Source organism: Sphaerodactylus townsendi, linkage group LG01, assembly GCF_021028975.2.
Source record: "Sphaerodactylus townsendi isolate TG3544 linkage group LG01, MPM_Stown_v2.3, whole genome shotgun sequence".
Lineage (NCBI taxonomy): Eukaryota > Metazoa > Chordata > Lepidosauria > Squamata > Sphaerodactylidae > Sphaerodactylus > Sphaerodactylus townsendi.
In genome coordinates, this window is record NC_059425.1 from 67,959,480 (window position 1) to 67,981,761 (window position 22,282).

The following is a 22,282-nucleotide window of genomic DNA, read 5'->3' on the forward strand; positions in this document are numbered from 1 at the left end:
CAGGGTAGGGTCCTAGATGTGTTTCTCCAGGCCTATTTGTGTCCTTAAGTGACCTGAGTTTTTATTTGTATGTCTTCTGCAAACAGTATATAGGCTATTCAAGGTCAGAACAACTCTACGGTAGTACAGCTCCCTCCAGCAACACAAGAGTTTGACATTGCTAAACCATTCAGAAGAGCACAGACCTCCTCTTGCTCAAACCGCACATATCTGCAAGCAGAATTTTTTTCACTCTGTTTGCATAGATTTTGTTCCCTACGACACTGTTATTCATTCCTCTGATTCTGACACATTTTGTACATTAAATATAATTTTAACTACTTATTATAAAGGCGCTTAATGTTGCTAGGTTTGGCATTTAATTCTGGCATGCTTAGTAGTTGCAGAAAATGAAATGGTATATAATGGCATTTAGCTTTCAAGGCAACAGAACTGATAAATGTTTCAGATTACATATAGATACCTTTTATCTAGGGGAAAAGAAAACATTTTATTTTACACATTATGTTAAAAGCTGTAATCACACAATATGAATTTCAATGGCAAATGAAACATGAATGCACATATCCAAACATCCTGAGCAATGCTAAAAACACTATAAAAAGGTGCCTAAATAAATGGGAATCTGTACACAAAAAGTTATACTTGTAAGGAGTTATGCAACAGGTCTGTAGAAATCACATTTGAACATTACGAATTCTGTTGTATTGTTATAGCATGCAACAGAATTCTTTATCAAACCATTTGGACATATCTAGCACAGTATAGGAGATGTGGATTTCCACAGCTCTGTCTTAACTGGGATTCTTTGTCCTTTATTACTCCTGGGATTTTATTCTGATGATTTTCCATTCAATTTTCACCTAACCTTGCAGACAGAACCTAATGGGTGAAAGTAAATTGCACCTTTCCATTTTCCCGGTGGTCAAAAAGACCCCAAACCCACGGCAAATTTTAAGGGTTAAAATTTTAAGGCAGAAAATGTGCACTCATTTGAAGAAATGCTTCAAAAACTTCAATATTCAATATTCTGAAATGCTAAAAAACAAAACAATCGCCCCCACAAGAATAAAAACATAATTTTGACACTTAAAAATATAATTTTGACAGCACTGCTATCTTTGTGTCTGTGACTACAACTCAGCATGATGTCAATTCAGGCTATTAGATTTTTGCAACCATGTACACAGTACCAATTGTAGCAGGAAAATGAACGGGAAAACTGAAGGCCATAAACATTTAAATATCTTCTATTCCAGTTTGCTTTTTCTTCTTCAATCTCTCCCAGGTGGGGACTGGCTGCTCTGTGTGTAAATATAGCCACATCTGTATAGTACACAGTAGGAATAGCTGTCTGCATTAACCAAACTAATCTGTGCCAATTAAATGCTACACTTCCCCTACTTAATACTAAACTGAAAGGAAGATAACATTTAAGGGGTAGTTTGGGCATCACTGATCCAGTTAAATTTGTGAAAAATTGGGATTTGTTCATTTCTGTGATTCTGTGGTATGGTTCTTCTCCTCGCCCCGCCTTTACAATATGGAGAATTTCTAAAATGAATTCTAAACCTGGGGTATACACAGTCAGAAGTGGCTCTCATTTCCTTCTGCTTGTTCGCATGTTTCCTCTCTCAGCATCTTACCAATTCATACAAGCAATCACTGATGAAAACACTGCACGTTTGGGTGGTGCTTTTATCAATATGTACAAAAGCAGGAGAAGGAAGAAACTTAAACCTGTAGTACACTGTGTAAGCACAGCTGTCTTTGCAGTCTAAATATAAAAAACAGAAGAACCACACAGTAGTGGCTCTCTGCAAAAACCTAAGTCATTCTGAAGTTCAAAATCAAGAAAGAAATTCATACGGGGAGAATTTGTCAGTATGGGAAAGACAAACTTTTCAACATTTTGCTATAATGCTAAAATGCAGCTGGTCCCAAGTCTCACAGAAGAGCTAGAAACCTTCAAGATATATGCTTCTTAAGTGGGAAGGTTCCAAGTTAGACTGAAAATGTCAATATTTCTTGCGACTGTGAACAATGGCATAAATTTATTTGCAACATTGTTGCCCACTCAGACAATTTGTGGAGATCCTCCTGGAGATCTTGATAATCATCCATAATGTTCACTATACTGAATAACGTTGTGTCATGAATAAGCATGGCCACTACACTATTCACCCCTAGGACCAGGTCATTCATGAATAAATTAAATAGTACTAGTCCAACTACCAATCCTTGTGGGATTGCAGAGCTTACTACCTTCCACTGTGAGAACGGTCTCTTTATTCCTACTCTTTGCTTCCCTTCACTTAATCCACTTTTAATCCATAAGAGAACCCATTCTGTTATCCTAAGTTTACTGAGGAGTCGTTGGTGAGGTACCTCGTCAAAAGCGCTTTGAAAGTCCATGCATATGTTTACTGGGTCACTATTATTTACATGTTTGTTCATCTTCTCAAAGAACTCCAAGAAGCTGGTGAGGAAGAACTTCCCTTTCCAGAAGCCATACTGATTTCCCCTCCACTGTACCAGGAGGATCTCCACAAATTGGCTGAGTGAGCAACAATGAAAAGCTGGGGGACGGCCAGGCCTCCAGCGTCCCGGCTGCAGACAGCGTGCGCCCCCCTGCCACTGGTAAGTCCAGGGTGTGTGGGTGGGTGGCTCAGGGCCAGGCGTGAGTCCGGCGAGGAGCCCCCCACCCAACCCTGGAAAACTTCTGAATGAAATGCAGCCAGGAAAAGCAGCTTTAATACCATATTTACCTTTAAAGATGCCAACAGTAGACATGGATCTAACAGGAATCCAAAGCTTTTAACCCTTCAGCAAAAGTTGTACCGCTTCAATAGAGGGGGGGTACTAGCCAGCATTTTGCTCAGCTATCTTACCAACCAGCATCACATTCATCTTATATGGATTAAGTTTCAGTTTATTCTTCCTCAGTTAATGACCACAATATCCAGGTTCTGCCTTAACACAGAGATAGCATCTTCTGACAATTTAGTCAATTTAATATAAAAATGGATGACATTTACATTCCAAAAATATGAGAGACTGAACAACATGGAAGTGAGAATGGAACTTTGCAGAACCCCCAACTGCAGATCCCATGAATTTTTCCCTATATCTCCCACTATCACATCTACAGTATGACAAAAAAAAGGGAGGCAAGCCATATTAATACTCTGGCCATATCCTCTTCCAAATTCTTCAGCAACATTATATGGTCCATAGTGCCAAAAGTGTTAAAAGATTTTTTCTAAACTAGCAGGAATGCATTCCTGATGTCTTTGTTCCAGGCAGTGTAAAGCTTGACTGATAAGGGCCAAAGGCATACAGGTTATTATTTCATGAAAAAGACAAGTTTTCATCTTTCTAAATAAACAAAATGTATACACAAGCCTGCCTGCACTGACCAACATGACCTAGCATACTTAAAGGAATCTGTGATCAGAGAAAGTGCGCAGCATAAAACCTGTGCAACGTCTACATAGTGAGCTATAGCTGCAACATCTGTTAAGTCAGCAGTTAGGAAAATTTAGATTTCTTTAACACAATATATAATCATACAGTCTGAAAACATTAATCCTGATTGGTTTAAATTCCCACGTAGATTTTTCTAGCTTTACATAAATGAGATATGAAATTTTGGGTTTTTGTGGATCCACATTGGATGTTAGTTGTTTCAGAATAGTTCCACCATTGTTATTGTAACTAGATGTAAGCTGTTACAGAATAGCATCATCATTTATCTGAGCATAGTAAGAGTTTCCTATGCTGCATGCTGGTTTGTGAAGCATTTGCCTTGCCCCATGCACACATGATGAAAATCTCTGCTTGAAGTTTACATTTAGGATAAGAATTCAAGATTTCAATGCTAAAGATGCTACAGGGTTTATAATTAGACATTATTTTAAACCGTCTGTAGCTGTTTATACAACCTTACAATTATTGAAGGGCTTGAAACAGTGATTTGATCTGCAACTGTAATAGCAATTGAAAACTTCATTGGGATAAGCCAAAGGCCTTTTATGAATTTTAAGTTCATCTGTAAATGCAACAGTAAATTCATGTGTTTTTCTCTTACAACTTTTCAAGCTCTTCATCTAGAATATGTAATTGTAGAAACAATGGAAGGGACTGAAAAAGCATTTGCGCTGCCAAATGGGAGGTATAGCTAGCTGCCTGTCTTGGAGCTTTGGCGTTCTTCCACAGATTAGTTTCTCAGTGTTCATTCATATAGCATGGAGCTTTGCCATTCTTCTATTAATTGGAACTTTGTAATTTTCCCACACAGAATATGCTTTGATGATGATTATTTGAATGTTCACTGTAATAATTTTTGCACTGTATTAGCCATCTTTATGTAAGAATAAACCATATATATTTTGAAGTTGATACTGACTGCAGTTTGCTTACACAGTTTTATGTTGTGATATTTGCTTTATTGTTGTGATATCTGAATGCATGACAGAATGCAATCCACATCTGCTCTCAAATTGTACTAGCTCTGGAGTTGTGGTTTGCAACTTTATCGTTAAGATTTGATTCATAAGACAGAAGACCAATATGTGATTTTTTAAAACCCCCTATAGGACATGATGACTCCTAGTAATCATTGGGGAAACATGCCTTACTGCCAGCAGCAGAAGTAGGAATTTTTTGAAGAGTACTGCTTTAGAAAAATCAGTTAGTAATGAGAAGCACGCATATGTAAACTGCAACTATATTGTAATGGCTGAAAAGTGTAACAAGTCTATCTAGATCCAAAGAACTATAATAAATTAATGAGTGAATTGGATTTTTATTATGCCATCGATGATGTATAATAAACTACAAAACTAATATGTAGACACAAAGAACTACAGAATAAATCAAAACTTTAAATCTTCTACTACAAGTGTAGTACTATGCAGTGACTAAATCAGGGGTAGGGAACCTGCGGCTCTCCAGATGTTCAGGAACTACAATTCCCATCAGCCCCTACCAGCATGGCCAATTGGCCATGCTGACAGAGGCTGATGGGAATTGTAGTTCCTGAACATCTGGAGAGCCGCAGGTTCCCTACCCCTGGACTAAATCAATTATGAAACAACTGAAACCATACTTTTCTGGGACTGGAAGCAGGATTGTAGTGTGACACTCTTTTTTGGTGGCCTTTTACATGCCATAGCTTTCAGATTTATAGCTAACTTTTTTCCTACATTGTCAAAGCATAGGTTGTTCACATATTAGCTTGGACCTTAAGCAGCACACACAAAGATAGATGTGGTTCTTTCCTGGCTCCCCCATTCCAGTAGGCTCTGAACACAACACTGATGGGTAGAGGGTGTGGGATTTTTGTGGTCAAAGACCCAGGATGCTACACAGAGCAAAGGGAACCAGGATGGCTCCACGTTTGAGTCAATGAAATTTCTACTGATGATCAGGGATGGTAATTTTGCCTGACTTTTCCTTCATACTAAAGCCCCTTGGGTTACATGATTTTTATTTGTATGGGTCCCACAGCTTCCACTTTCAGAAGTCACAGGGCAATGCTGGAAGTGTGGTGGGGGTGGGGGTGGGTGGGAATACATGTACATTCCCACACAATCCAAGCCTTATTCATTGTTAAAATATACATAAATATACATTAAAATATATGTAAAATCTGCCAACTGCTATCAAACTTCAAGCAGGATAGCATTCTCAAACACCCCCACATCCTTGTTAATACAAAAGGCAGGTAATATATTTCCCTCTCCTTTGTACCTCTTTTTGCTTCTGTTTATTTATGAACATAATTTTCACGATGGCAGCAGTCTGACTGGACATGGTAATTTGTGAACTGGCCTGAGAAGAGGGTCTGATACCCAATTCATGTTGCTAACGTGGGAAGCCATTTCAGTGTTCCATTTTCATAATGTAAATAGTGTTGCTCAGTCCATGGGTTACAGAAAGCTACATCAGAAACCAAAAGAATTTCAAATTTCGAAAACACTGGGGCAGAACTTGAAACATCTTCAAATCAACAAAATTAACATCTGTCAGATTCAGAAGGCAGCCCTGCTGGGATCCGCAAGAACATTACACCATTACAACTTCCTAGACCATTGGGTGAGGCTTGAATTGTGATGAAAGACCATCAACCAGCTAAAGAACTGGCAGATGTGATATTAAACATAATACTAACAAATATATAACTATAATCATGGTTGCATCCATGTGATTGTCTGGTCCTTTATTTCTTTTGCTGTCTTGGGGCCCGAGGCTCACCCATCTTCCAGTCCTTTCTGCAACAGTTGTTCCTAAGGTGGGAACTTTCAGTAAGCAACTACCCTCACCAGGCAATGGACTTGCCCACTGTCCTGGAACACTGGGTGGGTGCCACACTGAAGAATAGGGCTCTGAGCCATAGCCACTGAGAGGGTATCACTGCTGTAAACCATTTGTCAAAGCCATCCAGCTAATCCCTGTCTCTCTCCCAATTCTTGAGCACCCTCCCCTCCTCTATGCTTTATTTCTTTGCAACCACTGGTTGCTGATACTAACTTTCTTGCTCTCCTTCTACACCACATATCATCCCCTTTTTCTTTTCCTTGACTTTAAGGATGCAAACTGATAGATAGTTTAGTCTCTTGAAAACTGTCTGCTCATCACATTTTACCAGCATAAAAGGGTCCTTCTTCCATAAACATTTTAATGAGTATTTAAACAATAAGACTTACAACTTTTAGGAAATCATGATTCATAATAGTCGCTTGAATTGTAATCAAAAGTTGTTTTTATTTTTGTTTTGAGAAAAGGAACAGCAGCATTTTACAGATGTGCAAGAAACTTGGTTTAAAAGAATATGCATAATTTGACAGGATAAACATTTCTGCATTTTTCTGTCTTCTATGTGAATCAAAGCAAATTACTATGATTGGCCTATCATTTTCAACATTTTATCAATATGAACCCAGAATTTTTTGGTCATACATGAATGCAGATAATCCTATAATAAAATTTATTTATAAGTTTTTTCAAAAAATAAATTCCTCTAAACCTGTGTTTTCTGAAAAATCCAGCTGTCACTAGATGTTCTGTTTGACTTTAATAGAGCAAAATCCACATTTTAGCTGGAAGGGCTAAGACATTCCTTTTATTAGCTTGGGAGCAATGCCAGAAGAGATTGTCATGATTCTACATGGGATCTTAGGGTCAAAATGTTTTCAACATTATAGGCAATGTTAAAACAACCCCCCCACATACATTCAAAAACAAGAGGTATAACTTCAGTTTTAGAACTGTTATCTTGTTGCTGAAAAGTCCTTGAAAAAATACCCAGGAGGGAAAAATATCAAATCATGTGTGAACCTATTTTAGAATTAAATATTTATGGAAACATGCTGTTATGTAAATGCACATAGCCCCAGAGCAACTAGCAATATGTTTCTGCCTAGTTATCTTCGGAGAATTTTGATGACCCAAGAGCAAAACACAGTAATTGTGTAGCTGATTACAAAATGACATCATTAATATATCTAATTGTCAACATGGTCAAATGTGTGGATACTTAAGTGTGGAGATTGGTGCTATCAACAGACAGGGCAGATCTTTCTACAAATCTGAAAAATGGCTCAGTTTGTTAGAAAAATCTGAAATAAAAAATAACTAAATACTGGAGAGATAAAACCAACAATATAATAGAAGCAATATAATAGAATCACTTGTAGCTTAGCTTTAGAAACAAAGAGGGTCGACTGCTAGAGGCAATCACACAGGTATTACCCAGCTATCATCAAGTTTAGTTTCTGTCAGTAAAAGCTGGTGGAGAAGACTCAGGACCTTTTCAGGGCTACTTTGGCTTTTGAGGGAAGACTCATGCCAATCAGGCCAAACAACAAGCATTGGGCAACTTTCTATCATGCATGATTAACCAAGCTGGGTTACTTGCAACTGTTCAACAGCAGATGCCCTAAGAAAACCACTGTGGTATATGGTTAGAGCTTTAGGCTAGGATCTGGGAGACCCAGGCTTGAATCCCCACTTGATTATAGGAGCTTGATTCAGTCACATATTCTCAGCCTAACCTAGGGTTGCCAAACTCCAGGTAGCCCTGGAAGAGCTCCTGGAATTACAACTGATCTCAAGACAGAGGTCAGTTTCCCTGGAGGAAAATGGCTGTTTTGGAAGATGAACCATATTGCATTTTATTTTGCTGAGCTCCCTCAATTCCCCAGGCTCCACACCCAATCTTCAGAATTACCCAACCTGGAGTTGGCAACTGTAGCCTCACAGGGTTGTTGTGAAGATAAAAAGGAGGAAAGTAGTATGATGTAAACTGCTTTGAGTCCCCACTGGGAAGAAAGGCAGAATATAAATAAGTAAATCAACAATTAGAAAAACCTCTTGCACCTAAAGAAGATCCCTCTGGACTGAAACATGCTGGGTCATAGTATACTTGTCTTTAGGTTTATGGCTCTTGTAAAATTTTAATTAATAAGAGAATTTCCCCATATCTCTACATCAGCATGCATAACTGTGTCAAATAGCTAGATGTATTTCAGCACTTTTGAAAATGTCAGAGTAATGCAGGGGAAAAAAATCAGAACTTCTGAAATTAGATGCAGTATGGAGGTCACGTGAACAACTCTGAAGTGCACTCATTGCCATAAATGTGAAATGCCTTTTGGCCTGCTCTCAGGTCTTTCTGTGCCAACAAATCTGATTAGGATGAGGCAAAATAATCAGGACAACAAAAAACAATGTTCTGAATGCCACGTGGAAAACATGCCAACAAGTATTTGGCATATAACATGTTGGGGAATCAGACAAATTGCAGCCTGTAAATCTTTTGTCTTATCCACCAATATTTGTTAACACTTTTAGCTGACCAGCATCCCTGCCCCAATGTTTGATCAGAAACTGTGGTTATGGTTTAGATGTGTTTTGAATGCTGGTTTCAATTTAAAAGGTCCCTACAATTCGATTTACAAAAATTGTTCTATTTCACTGTGACTTTATGAGGTAGATTTCTTCTTCAGTACCCTTATTTATTGAAGTATACTGGAAACCAGAGAATGTTGCAATATACTGGAAGTAGAAATAAGACTATTTACTGGAAATACTTGTCCAAAGATTTATAGGATTTATATTTCAGCAATTGGTTTTTTTCCGAAAACATCTTCAAATGGTTTCAATTTTGCTCACCAAATTTGTAGGCAACTGAGCAGAACTGGTCAGATAACAATCCAGTGTTTAATCAAACTGAAAACATGCAACTCCTGTTGTTATTATTTGTGATATAGCGTTACTTTAATTAAAAATGAAAAATCTCTCCATTCTCAATACTACTGCTCAGTGACTTCATTCTCAAATCCATAGGTCAGTCATTTAATATAATCTCTCCTTCCATATAGTCAGCAGCAAGGGAAATTGTGGGAAGGGGCTGCCATTTGTGAGAGTCAAGTCAAGTGCCCCTCTCCCTCTTGCTGAAAATATTTAAAATGCGAATGAAACCCTGGGTGAGAGCATAAATGCTCTTGGCCCTTGGCTCATAGACTACGTGCTTCTTCTGTGTTTGCTTCTTTTTTGTTTGTGTGTGCTTTACTTAAATTTAATTGGTATTTTTCTTAAGCTGTTTGAGGTCCTCAGTATGGAGAAAACCACAATAAGAAATATAATAAAATAAATATCACCACAGTGATCGGTCATTCTAGGTATAAAATTTTATAACAGTAATATCAAAATTTATACCAGGTTTATTCTCTCCCTCTCATTCTTCAACAGCGGGGTATTGGCCATTATGGGCACGGGGATGCCATGTGGGCTGATGCCTCCCCCCCTAACCCTAGGCTGCAAAACCAACAAGACTCAGAAATGCTTTGGAACACCTGTTGCCCAATATGCTACTTAGCATAATGGCTTTGATAATGATGACACTGATTATATTTTCTTAACTATGTCACAAATGCTTTTACAAAAGATTTTTGTTAATGTTTCATGAACCCTCAGACACAACTTTTCTCTGAGTATCTTTTAATACAAAAATCAAAATAACTAACTTTCACAGTTCTCAGAAATTTCTGCAAAGCCATAGAATTAAACAAATTACATGTACCTCCTGAAATCTTTGAAGGCCTTTTGTAGTTTTGACCAAATTAAAAGGGAGCAAATACTTTTGTATGCATCTTAATGATCACAAACTGTAACTTTACCTAAACAAATAAGATTCTATGATGGATTAAATCTACATTTAGAGAGATCAATTACTAAAAGGGAGAAGACTCTAAACATTTAGCAATATAAACAAGTCAGATTTAGCACAGCAAATTTTCCACCCGGGTCACAGGATCCCCTGCCTATGGCACTCACATTATGTCACAGCTCCTATAGCCAGCAGGAGAAATCTAATCTAAAAAATCACTGTCAGATGATGGTGTGATACTGCTTCTGGGGAAAACCTAGCAGTGATATCAGCTCACTCCGTCTAGGAATTGCTGAAATATCTACAGTTTTACCACAGAATTTCTGCCGATTTATAGAGAAGTGTAATAGTACATCCAGGTTCTTTGTATTTAATTCTGAACCTGGTCCCAAAGTGTGGATTTTTTTAAAAAAATGAAACAAGCAGGAAATTCCCAGGTTTGCAATCAATCAATCAATCAATCAATCAATCAATCAATCAATCAATCAATCAATCAATCAATCAATCAATCAATCAATCAATCAATCAATCAATCAATCAATCAATCATCTGAAATGTGGGAGGGAAAACCTCTGAACCTTTTTTTTTTGTTCCTGTCTTCTCTTTACCCTTAATTGTTAGATATGATCCAGAGCTTGTTATTTGCCTTGGCTCCTGCTCAAAAATATTTATCTCCTTTGCATTTTTCCTTGACCTAGTCTTGGTCAAAGATTTTTATTAAACCCATGAAACAATAAAGGACCCCTAAAGTGACTTACAAGAAAATACATATTATAAAACATAAAAGCAATACAGCATGAACCTTGAAATAGTCTTCTTCAATAAAATAATTGCATCATAGAAGCCATCATAGAAAGGAAGATCTTTCGGAACACTTTCTAAACCCAGAAAAGGAGAAACTCAGCTATGCATCTTTCTGTGATATCATGTATACTAAATACTTTAGTAGCCACCTCTGGATCTTTGACATGCTTCCTGTGGCTCTTCTGAGTACTGTTTCCAGTGTGGTAAATGCCCAATATTTCAGAAAAATGTGCAAAACTCCTATACAGTAATGTTGTGGTAGGCAGGTTGTTCCCACCTTGATACAATTCCCATCAGATAAACAGGTATTCCTGAGTTGGAGGCTTCCTGAAAGAGTTTCAAGTAAACGTGGTTTTGGTTGAAGGTAACTGCACTTCTGGCTTTCTGTGAACTGTAGAGAAAGGTATCACTGACTAGATGTTCAAAAGGTCCTCAATGAAGGCCCTCTGGCTGGCAGCATCCATTAACATGGCCTCCCAATATTAAAAGCCTGGAAGATCCAAACACCTTGTCAGAAAGCATGTTGAACAGCTCAGTTACCTGAGTGATTAAAAATATTTCTTTGTTTCTAATTACCAACACCAGGTACATAAGTGTTTTGAGAGACAATCTGGTACGAAAAACAGAAATTGTAAAAATCTAGGTTGCTCTGTCCATTGATCTGGGTAGCTGGACATAAGACTAAGATAAGACTTTAGAAGTGTAACTAGGAAAAATGGAGCCCGGGGCAAAACCTGAGTTTTCTGCCCCCCATGGAGTCAGGTAAGCCCCCCCCCCCATGGGCAGCTCTGGAGCTGCCCTCTCCAGCTCTCTCCATCATTAATCTTGATGAGGATGGAGGAGGGTGGAGAGGAATGGCTTGGAGTGGAAGACTATGGAATGGAGTGACTTGAGATGGTGGGAGGGTTGAAAGGTGAGGCTTGGTGGAGAGGGGGTTGGAAGGTGTAGCTAGGGGTGAGGGGAGGATTGGAAGGTGAGTATTGGGGGTGGGGAAGGGTAGGAAGGTGAATATTAGAGTGGAGGAAGGATGGCAAGGTGAGGCTTGGGGTGGTGAAGGGTTGGAAGGTGTGGCTAGAGGTGAGGGAGGACTGGAAGTGATTATTAAGGTGGGGGAGGGTGGCAAGATGTGGTTTGTGTTGGGGGAGGGTGGCAAGGTGAGATTTAGGGGGTGGGAGGGTTGGCCTTCTATAGGCCTGGCAAGTATTTTGGGATGTCTGGGGTGTGTGTGGAAAGCCTCTGGCCCAGTCTCCGTCAGAAACCTGGCCAGCCTTTGGGGAATTGGCCGAGGGATGCAGGAGGGAGAAGCTGTCTCTGGTGGGGCCCCCGTGGGTCAGATGGCTTTTTGGGGTGGTGTGTGTGTGTGTGTGTGCAGGAGGGAGGGCCAGAGGACTGACCTGCTGGCAGCTGGGCTCGATAGGGCAGTGGCACAAGCTGGATGGGTGGACTTTCTGATCAGTGCCCCTGCTGCTGCTGCCTGAAACCGCGCCACTTCCTACTCCAAGCAGGCTGCTCAGTCTCTGGCCTCCAGCTGGCACTTCCACAGTGCACTGAACCACATCCCCTCCCCCTCTGGCACAGCAACAGGGGCGCTGATCAGAAAGTCCACCCAGCGAGCTTGTGCAGGAGCCCCATAAAACCCGGCCACCGGAACAAGCCAGAAAGCCCAGGCAAGAAGTATGAGGGGTGATTTTCTGCCCCTCCATGTGACTGAATGGCAGCCGCTCGGAGCATTTGTCCCCAGATGTCCGCATGAAAGCTCCGCCTCTGTAAGATCCCTTGTCTCATGGTCTGGATGATACACACCTAATGGAACTCCAGTTAGATTTCATTCACACATCTATCCCCAATTGCTCAGATTAAGAACGTAAAAAGAGTCTTGCTGGATCAGCTGAAAGGCTCATCAAGTCCAGCATTCTGTTTACACAGTGTCCTCTACCACTAAGAAGCCCACAAACAGGAAAATTGCAACAGCATCGTACTGCCTGTGCTTCCTGGCAATTGATTTAGGGAGGCATACTACCTCTTGTACTATAGTGAGTAGATATCCCTCATGTTTAGTAGCCATAGATATACTGAATTTGTCCATGAATTTGCCCATTCCTCTTTTAAAGCCTTCCAAGTTGACATTCATGACCACATCCTTTGGCATGTGAATTCCACAAATGAACTCCACAAATGAATTCCACAAATGAACCCACCCTTTGGGGATAGGACGGGATATAAATCCATAAATAAATAAACTAAGCACTGTGTGAAGAAATGTTTCCTTTAGTCTATCCTACATCTCCCAGCTTCAGTGGACAACCCCAGGTTCTAGTATTATGGGAGAGGGGAAAATCTTCTCCTTGTCCACTCTCTCATTGCCATGCATAATTTTATAAACATCCATCATATCTCCCCTTACTTATCCATTTTCAAAGGTAAACAGCCCTAAGTATTTTAACCAGCACTCATAGACAGCTGCTCTAGCCCCCTGATCATTCTGGTTCCTCTTTCCTGCACCTTTTCAAGCTTTGCAAAATCCTTTTAGAGAATAGAATAGAATAGAATCTTTATTGGCCAAGTGTGATTGGACACACAAGGAATTTGTCTCTGGTGCATATGCTCTCAATGAGTGTACATGCTAAAAAGAAAAATACATTTGTCAAGAATCATAAGATTTTCAACACTTATTATTGTGTGATTGTCATATATGGGTCTAGTAAGCAATCAGGAAAAAAAAATCAATAGTAACAAAACCATAAAATGTAAAAATCATAAAATAAAATGTAATAAAATGAAATAAAATGTAATGTCAGCACAGGCTATAGTCATACAATCATAAGCGGGAGGAGATGGATAATAAGAATGATGAAAAAAAGTAGTGCAATCTAAATTATATAATAAATATATAATAAAATAGTTTAACATCATTACTCGAGGAAGTTCATTTGTTTAACAGAGTGATGGCATTAGGAAAAACTGTTCTTATGTCTAGTTGTCTTGGTGTACGGTGCTCTGTATGCGGCGTTTAGAGTGGTAAGAGTTGAAACAGTTTATGACCTCAGGATCACCGAGGGGTCAGTAAATATTTTCACAGCCCTTTTTTTTGACCACGTGCAGTATACAGGTCCTTCAATGGAAGGCAGGTTAGCAGCAATTGTTTTTTCTGCAGTTCTGAGTTATTCTCTGAAGTCTGTATGCGATCTTGTTGGGTTGCAGAACCAAAACCACACAGTTATAGAGGTGCAGATGACAGACTCAATGATTCCTCTGTAGAACTGTATCAGCAGCTCCTTAGGCAGTTTAAGGCTTCCTGAGTTGGTATGAAAGAACATTCTTTGTGTGTGCTTTTTTTGATGACATTTTTTGATGTTAGGTGACCATTTTAGGTCATGAGATGTAGTGGAGCTTCTAGAAATTTAAAGGTCTCTCTACTGTTGATGCTGTGGCATCTAGGTATTGTGAGAGGGAGAATTGGGATGGGAGGGTTTCTCCTGAAATCTACCACCATTTCCTACGGTTTTAAGTGTGTTCAGTTCTAGATTGTTCCAATTAGCACCACATGAGGCTAGTTGTTCAACCTCCGATCTGTATGCGGTTTCATCGTTGTCTCGAATAGGACCAATCCTTTCAATTGTATCATCTGCAAACTTTAGAGAGTATTTTAACAGGTCGATTTGAGATGCAGTCATTGGTATACAGAGAGAAGAGAAGTGGTGAAAGTACACAGCACTTGGGGGGGCCCTGTGCTCATTTTTACAATTGTCTGATGTAATTTTCCTAACTCACCTGGGCTGTTTCCCTATCTGTTAGGAAGCTTGCGATCCGCTTACAAATATGCTCAGGAACTGCTAGGCTGATTTAGTTTGGTTAGAAGAGATATCCGGTATGATAATTATTTGAATGCTGAACTAAAGTCAACAAAGAGGACCTCTTTGCATGGGTCTTTGATGCATTCAAGATGCTGTAGTGAGTAGTACGGTGCAAAACCATATTAACAGACATCATCTAGCCGATCTATTTGCTTTCGGTATACAAATTGCAAGGGTCCAACAATTGGATCCGTGATGGTTTTCAAATGATACATCACTAGCCTTTCAAAAGTTTTCATAACTACGAATGTTTAAGAGCAACTGGTCTGTAGTGGTTCAGTTCCATGATGGAAGGCTTCTTGGCACTGGGACGATAGGTGGAGTAAGTTTGAAGCAGGAAAGGAACATAGCACATCTCTAGTGATTTGTTAAAGATTTGGGTGAAGATGGGGGCCAATTGGACAGCACAGACTTTTAAGCAAGAAGGTGTTATCTTGTATCTGGAGCCTGGTGCTTTTCCAGGCTTCTGTCTGGTGAAAGAGCCAGTCTTGCACTTCCTTTTCTGAGATCACCAGGGGTTTGTAAACCCAATGGAAATAGATTGCAGTTGTAGGAAGTTTAGCTGTGTTAGTTGCATCTGAGAGAATAGAGGTTGTGGAGAAAAGGTGACTGTAGATTATTTTTTCAAACCTACGGTAGAACACACATTCAGGTAAATGTAATTGCTGATTTCCTTCAACTTGGGAAGGTGGTTTGCTGTAACGGTATTATTTTTTTGAGAGTTTTCTACATGTTTGCTGTTTAGTTTGGTGAAAAAACTGATTTTTTTAGCTTTTTTTTCCAGAGTAGCGTTTCTTTTTTGCTGCTCTGATCTCCTTCTGTTAATACATTTCTGGCCTGATTATTTTGTACTCTATCACCTTTTCTGTAGGCCTCTTCTTTGGAGCAGTGGCTTTGCTTAAGAACAGCTGTGAACCAAGGTTTTGTTGTTACTATATATCATAGAAGTTCCTGGTTGGTATACAAAGATCTTCACAAAGCTGACATATGGATGTTTAATTACTCAGTGAGTTCATCCAAATCTACAGAAGTGTCTTTAAAATCGTTCCAGTCTGGTACAGTCAAAGCAAATACCAGCTTTAGCTTCACCTCTTCAGTCCAAGTTCTCACTGATTTAGTAGCATTGGTTTTGTGGCTTAAATCTTTGTTTGTAAGCGAATTACAAAGATTGAATCAAGTGCAAATGATCAGGAATGGCCAACCTACAATACTTTCGTGTGGTAAGAACCGATAAAGCATCTTTCAGTGTTGTATAGCAGTGGTCTGAAGATATTCTTACCTCTGGTGGGACCAGTTGACATGCTGAAAAGTATTTTTGAATCCAGGTCTTCCATTAAGTTTCTTTTGTTTAAATCTCCCAAAAATAATAAATCCACAGTGAATCAAGGGTGTTTGGAAACAGCCTCCATAATCCTAGATCGGCTAGAGTTCTTAATGTCTTTTTTTTTTTACAGGCAGCTTGATGGATGGGCATAAACCAAAAAAAAAAAACAGAATTGAATCCTTTTTCAGGTGTGACGTTCAAAACTGAACATAATAATCTAAGTGTGGTCTCACCATAAGGGCAATATGATAGTTGCAACCTTATTCTCTATTTCTGTTCTAACTATGGCCAGCAAGGAAGTTGCCTTTTTCACAGCAGCCACATACTTGGTCAAAATTTTCATTGAGCTATGTACTATCATCCCAATGTCCCTTTCTTTGTTTGCTTCTACCAACTCATATCTCAACAGTGTATACTGAAGTCGGGATTATTTGCCCCAGTATGCATCAGTTTACATTTGCTCACATTGAACTTCGTGGGACATTTAAAATCAAACACCCCAGTTTGGAGAGATCCTTTTGGAGCTCTTTGCAATCTTTAAGTCTTAACCACCCTAAATAATTTGGTGTCTTCTGCAAACTTGGTTTCCTCACCCCTAACTCCGGGTCATTTATGAACAAGCTGAAAATCAATGGTCCCAATATAGAGCTCTGAAAATGCTGCTCAAATCCTTTAGTAGAGAGAAGGTAACCGACTATTCCTACTCTGCTTCTATTTTTTTTTTAGATCTGAACAGTTTCACAGTGAAACACAAAAGAGCTTCCAGTGCAAATATCTATGCACAAAATATGTGAACAATGAATAATTATAGTTACAGTACATATGCTCTTTACTCTTTCTACATTTCCTTACCCGAAGCCTTAAATAATTCTGTCCATGGGTTAACCTAGAAACCTTCCAGGTTAACAATTTGTAACCTTTTTTTGGAAATTTTAATTTGTTAAACTGTCAAGTAAAATAAGATTTTTTTTCATGTGGAAACTTATCTTTAAGTTAAGGTACTTATAAGCCTGAAGTCCTCTTGAAGCAGCTGTTAAATAGACTGTTCTAGACCAAAGCGCAAGGGGGAGGCTAGAAAAGAAACACTTAATGCCAAAAATGGAAGAAGAGAAATCTAATGAGGCTGATGGGCTTTATCCTTCCTAATGCTTCCATTTTAGGAGTAAAGTTAGTTTATTAGAAAGTCTGTTTGATTACTGTATTGTACTATACGCCTGGACTCACCAGACTGCAGATTCCGGAATGCAATTTAGCAAACAGTCTTACAGTTTCCCATATAAGAAAACAAAATCTCAAGAAGCCTCTTGCTTTTCCGACAGGTCAGCTTTAGAGCGAACACTATTCAACAAACACAAATGCTCATATAACTATTTTACAGCTCAGTCTTTTCCCCCATTAAGTGCTGTGTTAAAGGTTTAATGATGCACTTCTTTCTTATTTGTTCAAAATGGAGGTCGACATTGCATCACACTAACTCAGCCAATCAGCAGCTGTGCCACAAAAGCAAAAAAATGATATTCATGAGGCATTCTGGAATGTGCATCTATGTCATCTCATCTCTACTGCCACAGATGAATGACACCAGGGCAAAAAGAAGAGGGACAAACGAATGGCACACTCAGTTAGTGTCCAATCCAATATTCCTGATTCAGGACCTCTACTCTTCACAGAAAATGTGATTTCTGACAAACCCACTCCTCCTCAGACCTTCACCTTCAACCTTGACTAAGGAGATTGAAGGACAAGCTTCAGACTACTCACAGTCTGATCACTGCACATTACAAGGTACATATGTGCTACAGCAAGGAAGCCTTCATCAAATAAGCTGCCTGAATGCATAGCATTCTGTTTTCATACTTAAGGCATCATGATGGCATAAGCATCAAAAGAGATGGGGAACAATGGACGAAACATTAAGGGACGTGTTTGTGGACACAATAAACAGTTAACAAAGATCTTTATGCTGCTGGGTACATAAACTTATTAGCTGCTGCCTGAAACAATACTTTTGCAATAACTGACCAGTACAATAACAGTACAATAACTGACCAGGAAAGCAAGACTGCTGCATGTAGGAAAGCAAGTGAAGGGTCTATTTTTGGCATAGGATGGAGGGTGGGTTTAATCACTGGCAACCATGATGTGACTGCATGATGGCATGTTCTCACACAACTGTAGTGCTGGATGTTGATCATCTGTCCAGTGGTAATGAATGAACATTATTTTTTCACTGTTAATGGGCTACTCAGTTGACATTGAGGGCAACATCGATATGCTTGCACCAGTGGTGATTTGACAGAAGCACAGAACCAGGCTTTAATACTGTATCTCTAATGAGGAAAGCCAAGATGAATCCATGAACCACCAATGCCAGCCTTGCCCGAGTCTCACTGGCTTCAAAGAAACTGAAGTAGACTGAGAGAGTGCTGAACCCACTTCTGGTTCCTGTCATTTCAGGGAACTACAGGCTGCTTGCAATACAGTGGAACCTCGGTTTATGATGACTTCAGATTTCGTCGATTTTGGTTATTGTTGATTGTTGCCAGCTGTTGTATTGCCTCGGTTTCATCAATTAGCCGGATTTCGATGGTAAAGGCGACTTTTAGCATTAACTAAGTTGCATCATTTGTGTTGCGCCTGTGCAAACAGCGTAACGTTGCTGCATCGTTTGCATTGCACCTGTGCAAACTGCATACCTCGGTTTTCATTGATTTTGGTTTTCGTTGGGTGTTTCCGAATGGATCACAGACGAAATCCAAGCTCCACAGTACTGCCATTGATGGCTTGGCTCTACTAGGTCTGTGAACTTAAAGATGGAATTGCCAGGGCTAAACATCACTTTTCCAACATGGCACCTGTATTAATCATCTGCTAGAACACGGCCATACAGCCCGGAAACCACACAGCACCCAAGTAAAGCCACGCATCAGAAAAACAGGAATATCTTATATGATGCATTACACTTACTGTTCAATTCGTGGAGACAGGTACAGTTTGGGAAAAACCTGAGTAGCTTCTGTATCCTCAAAACTGACTGAAAGAAGAGCAACATCTTCCCCTGGGTCTTCATTTGCATCCTAGAAACACACATACACAAAAAGAAGGCAACTTCAAATTTATAGCAGTCATCATAACAGGAGAGAGCCCAATGCTATCTTTAGGAGGCTTGCAGCCTGCAGTTCTGACCCTTTCAAAAATGTCTATAGGCAACTTGTTCAGCACAGAGGGTCACACTGGAAATATAGCATTAGCAGAGAGGAATCTGCATATTTCAGTTGCATGTGGTTGACATAAATCACAAGTCATTCCCATGAACATGGCAGATGTCAAGTTACTGCTAGTGGGCATGTCACAATATTCTTATGCAGAAATTGTTCCCCTCGAAATTTGAGTCAGCTCATTAAAAAAAACCTTGATAATTAGAAAAAAACAAGGGATTTAGTTTGGTTTATACTTGCTTCATATTTTCCAATTCTGCAACTTTTTTGCCATCACAATTTCAAGCTGCTCTTTACAACCATGAAGGTCAGATTTTTTTAAAGGCAAAGATTCTCAATTGGTCTAGGTGCCCAAACATGCTTGCTTTATTGACATTGTAATTCTTGTTCTGGTCACCTTAACAAAAGTAAATGCAGTGGCAGAGCAATCACAAGTAACTAGGCACAACATTCTACCTTTCCAATATTCCCAATGTCAACTGAGTATGGGTTTGGACCCTCATATGTATCACGAGCTCCTATAAAGCCATTATTTTTGTTGCTTTGGGCAAGGTCCATTATGCTAGTTTGCATGCATAGTGAGCAACAGTGCCATGACTCCTGCCTCACTTTTTATACATGATAAGTGCAGCAGAAGAGTAGTAAAGTAAGGTCACTTGGTGCAGCAGATTCTTCCATGGCTCTGTCCTTGACTTAATTGTTGCCAGACCAACCTATGGTAAATAAGGGTGCCCATTTTTCATGAATAAGGTCACCACCCAAGCCACCAACCCCATAGGGATGCAACACCAAGAAGGGGGTGGCCTCCACTGCATTTGCTAGAGTCACCTATGAGAACAGCAAGCCTGCTTGGATTTTCCCTTGCCCACCTCAGTTTTGCAAAATACCTTGCTGTACCTATCTCCTAAACAGATTAGCTGAACAATGCCTTTCAGCCAAGGGTGCCTTTCAGACGTCCTAGGGAAAGCTATTCCCAAATCCTGCTCTTCCGCTAAGACAAAGGATATGCAAAAGCCCATTCATCAAGGAAGTTCCTGCCAGACATTTGTAATGAATGCTAACCCTATTTCAGATTATTCCTCCAAAAAGACCACTTTCCCACATGTGACTTTTCTCCCAAAGCTAATATTACATTAGCTTCGTCTTCACCCCCCAAAAAACATTAATTTAAACCTGGCACTCCTTGGTTTGACCCATCAAGTCTATGTCATGACCATCAGCCACCCTTTAACATAAGTATCTGAGTACTTTCCTCTTCAGAAAGCTAGCCTTGCCTTTTGTCCCAGGAGCCTTTGCATAGCCCGAGGACTCATTTCTGCCTAAAACTAGCCTCCTCCCCCAGTTCAAAGTGTTCAGTATTATCTCAGACATCTCTGGTAATACTGTCCCTAGTGCAGCCTTTTCTTCTCCTGGAATTTAGAACAGGCTACTAAATCCTGCTTCTCAGATCCAAGCTCTTCAGGAATGGTATTGCCTCTAATTCCCCACAATTCTTAAGCCTATCTCCAAACCTATTCCCTCAGCTCTATATATATTCTAAGGATGTGTATTGGCTTTTGCTTTAAACATTAACTAGTGTTGTCGAAGGCTTTCACGGCCGGAATCACTGAGGTGCTGTGTGGTTTCCGGGCTGTATGGCCGTGTTCTAGCAGCATTCTCTCCTGAGGTTTCGCCTGCATCTTCAGAGGATCTGATGATGCCAGCCACAGATGCAGGTGAAAACTCAGGAGAGAATGCTGCTAGAACACGGCCATACAGCCCGGAAACCACACAGCACCCCATTAACTAGTGTATTTTACCTTTGAAAGTTGTTAAATTTTTACTCCATTGCCCTGTGGATTTCTTAAGGAAACTGATTTCTGTAGACAGAGACATAATAGATCTTAAACTTACCCCACTTCTTGCTACACAAGGTCTGCTGATTTCCTACTCTAAAAGGGTAAACCCCAGCACTTAGGGTAACACAACTTTCACCATGGTATATTTCCTGGTGCTCAGTTTGTAATTCTCTCTTGGTCAGCTACTCCTAGTTCTGGTCATAATTGTCTTCCTCTCTTCCTGTCACATGACTTCCTGCTGTACATGGAACCTACTGACCAGCCTGTCACATGGCTGTAGTTCAGTGGATCCCATGTTCAGATGTCCTAGGGCGAAAGCATGAAGACCACTGTCCTGACCACTGTTGAGCAAGATGCTCCACAACTATATGGTGCAGAATATGTTGTGCATATAGAGGTCCAAGGCTCAGTCTTGGGCTCCTACAATAGGGTAGGCTTGGAAGCACCAGACAATTGATGCAGCTTTTGTAAATACTAACAAGCAGCAAGAAGGGACCAATCATATGAGCTAGTATTACAGCAGTGAAGAAAACAACTAACAAAATAGTGATTAGTATGACATTATAGATCACTGAATTGTACATTCTTATGGACTCTGTGTTAACTTTCATTTAAGTTAACACAGAGTCCATAAGAATGTACAATACCCGAGAGCCCCTCGGGGATTGGGCGGTTTATAAATCCAAATAATAAATAAATAAATAAAAAGTACAAGAACAAAAGATAGCTTTTGACATTTACCAGAAGCACAGATGGCTTGTTCTAATATAGATTATTTCGAGGTTATGATGTGGGCAATCATATTGTGTGTATAAATTACCATTAAGTGACAAACAATTTATGGTGAACCTTTATAGGGTTTTCAAGAGAAGAAACTTCAGAAGTGTTTCGCCATTGCCTTTATCTGCAAAGTGGTCCTGGAATTCCTTGATGTACTTCCATCCAAATACTAACAGGGACAGACCCTGCTTAGCTTCCAAGGTCCGGCTAGCCTGGACCATCCAGGTCAGGGTGGTCAATGGTATTAAATATTTAAAAGTCCATTTTTATTATATCCCATCTCATTTACA

The 22,282-nt window shown here is 39.7% G+C and overlaps 1 protein-coding gene across 4 annotated transcripts in view; it reads right to left on the reverse strand.

Annotated features, from left to right (window-relative positions):
* BABAM2 (BRISC and BRCA1 A complex member 2) overlaps window positions 1-22,282 on the reverse strand; it is a 166,438-nt gene that overhangs the window by 85,324 nt on the left and 58,832 nt on the right. For all 4 annotated transcript variants that reach the window (XM_048513689.1, XM_048513850.1, XM_048513618.1 and 1 more), the window contains exon 7: window positions 19,124-19,233. In XM_048513689.1, the coding sequence (XP_048369646.1) occupies window positions 19,124-19,233 (110 nt within the window). The remainder of the gene's footprint in view (window positions 1-19,123; window positions 19,234-22,282) is intronic.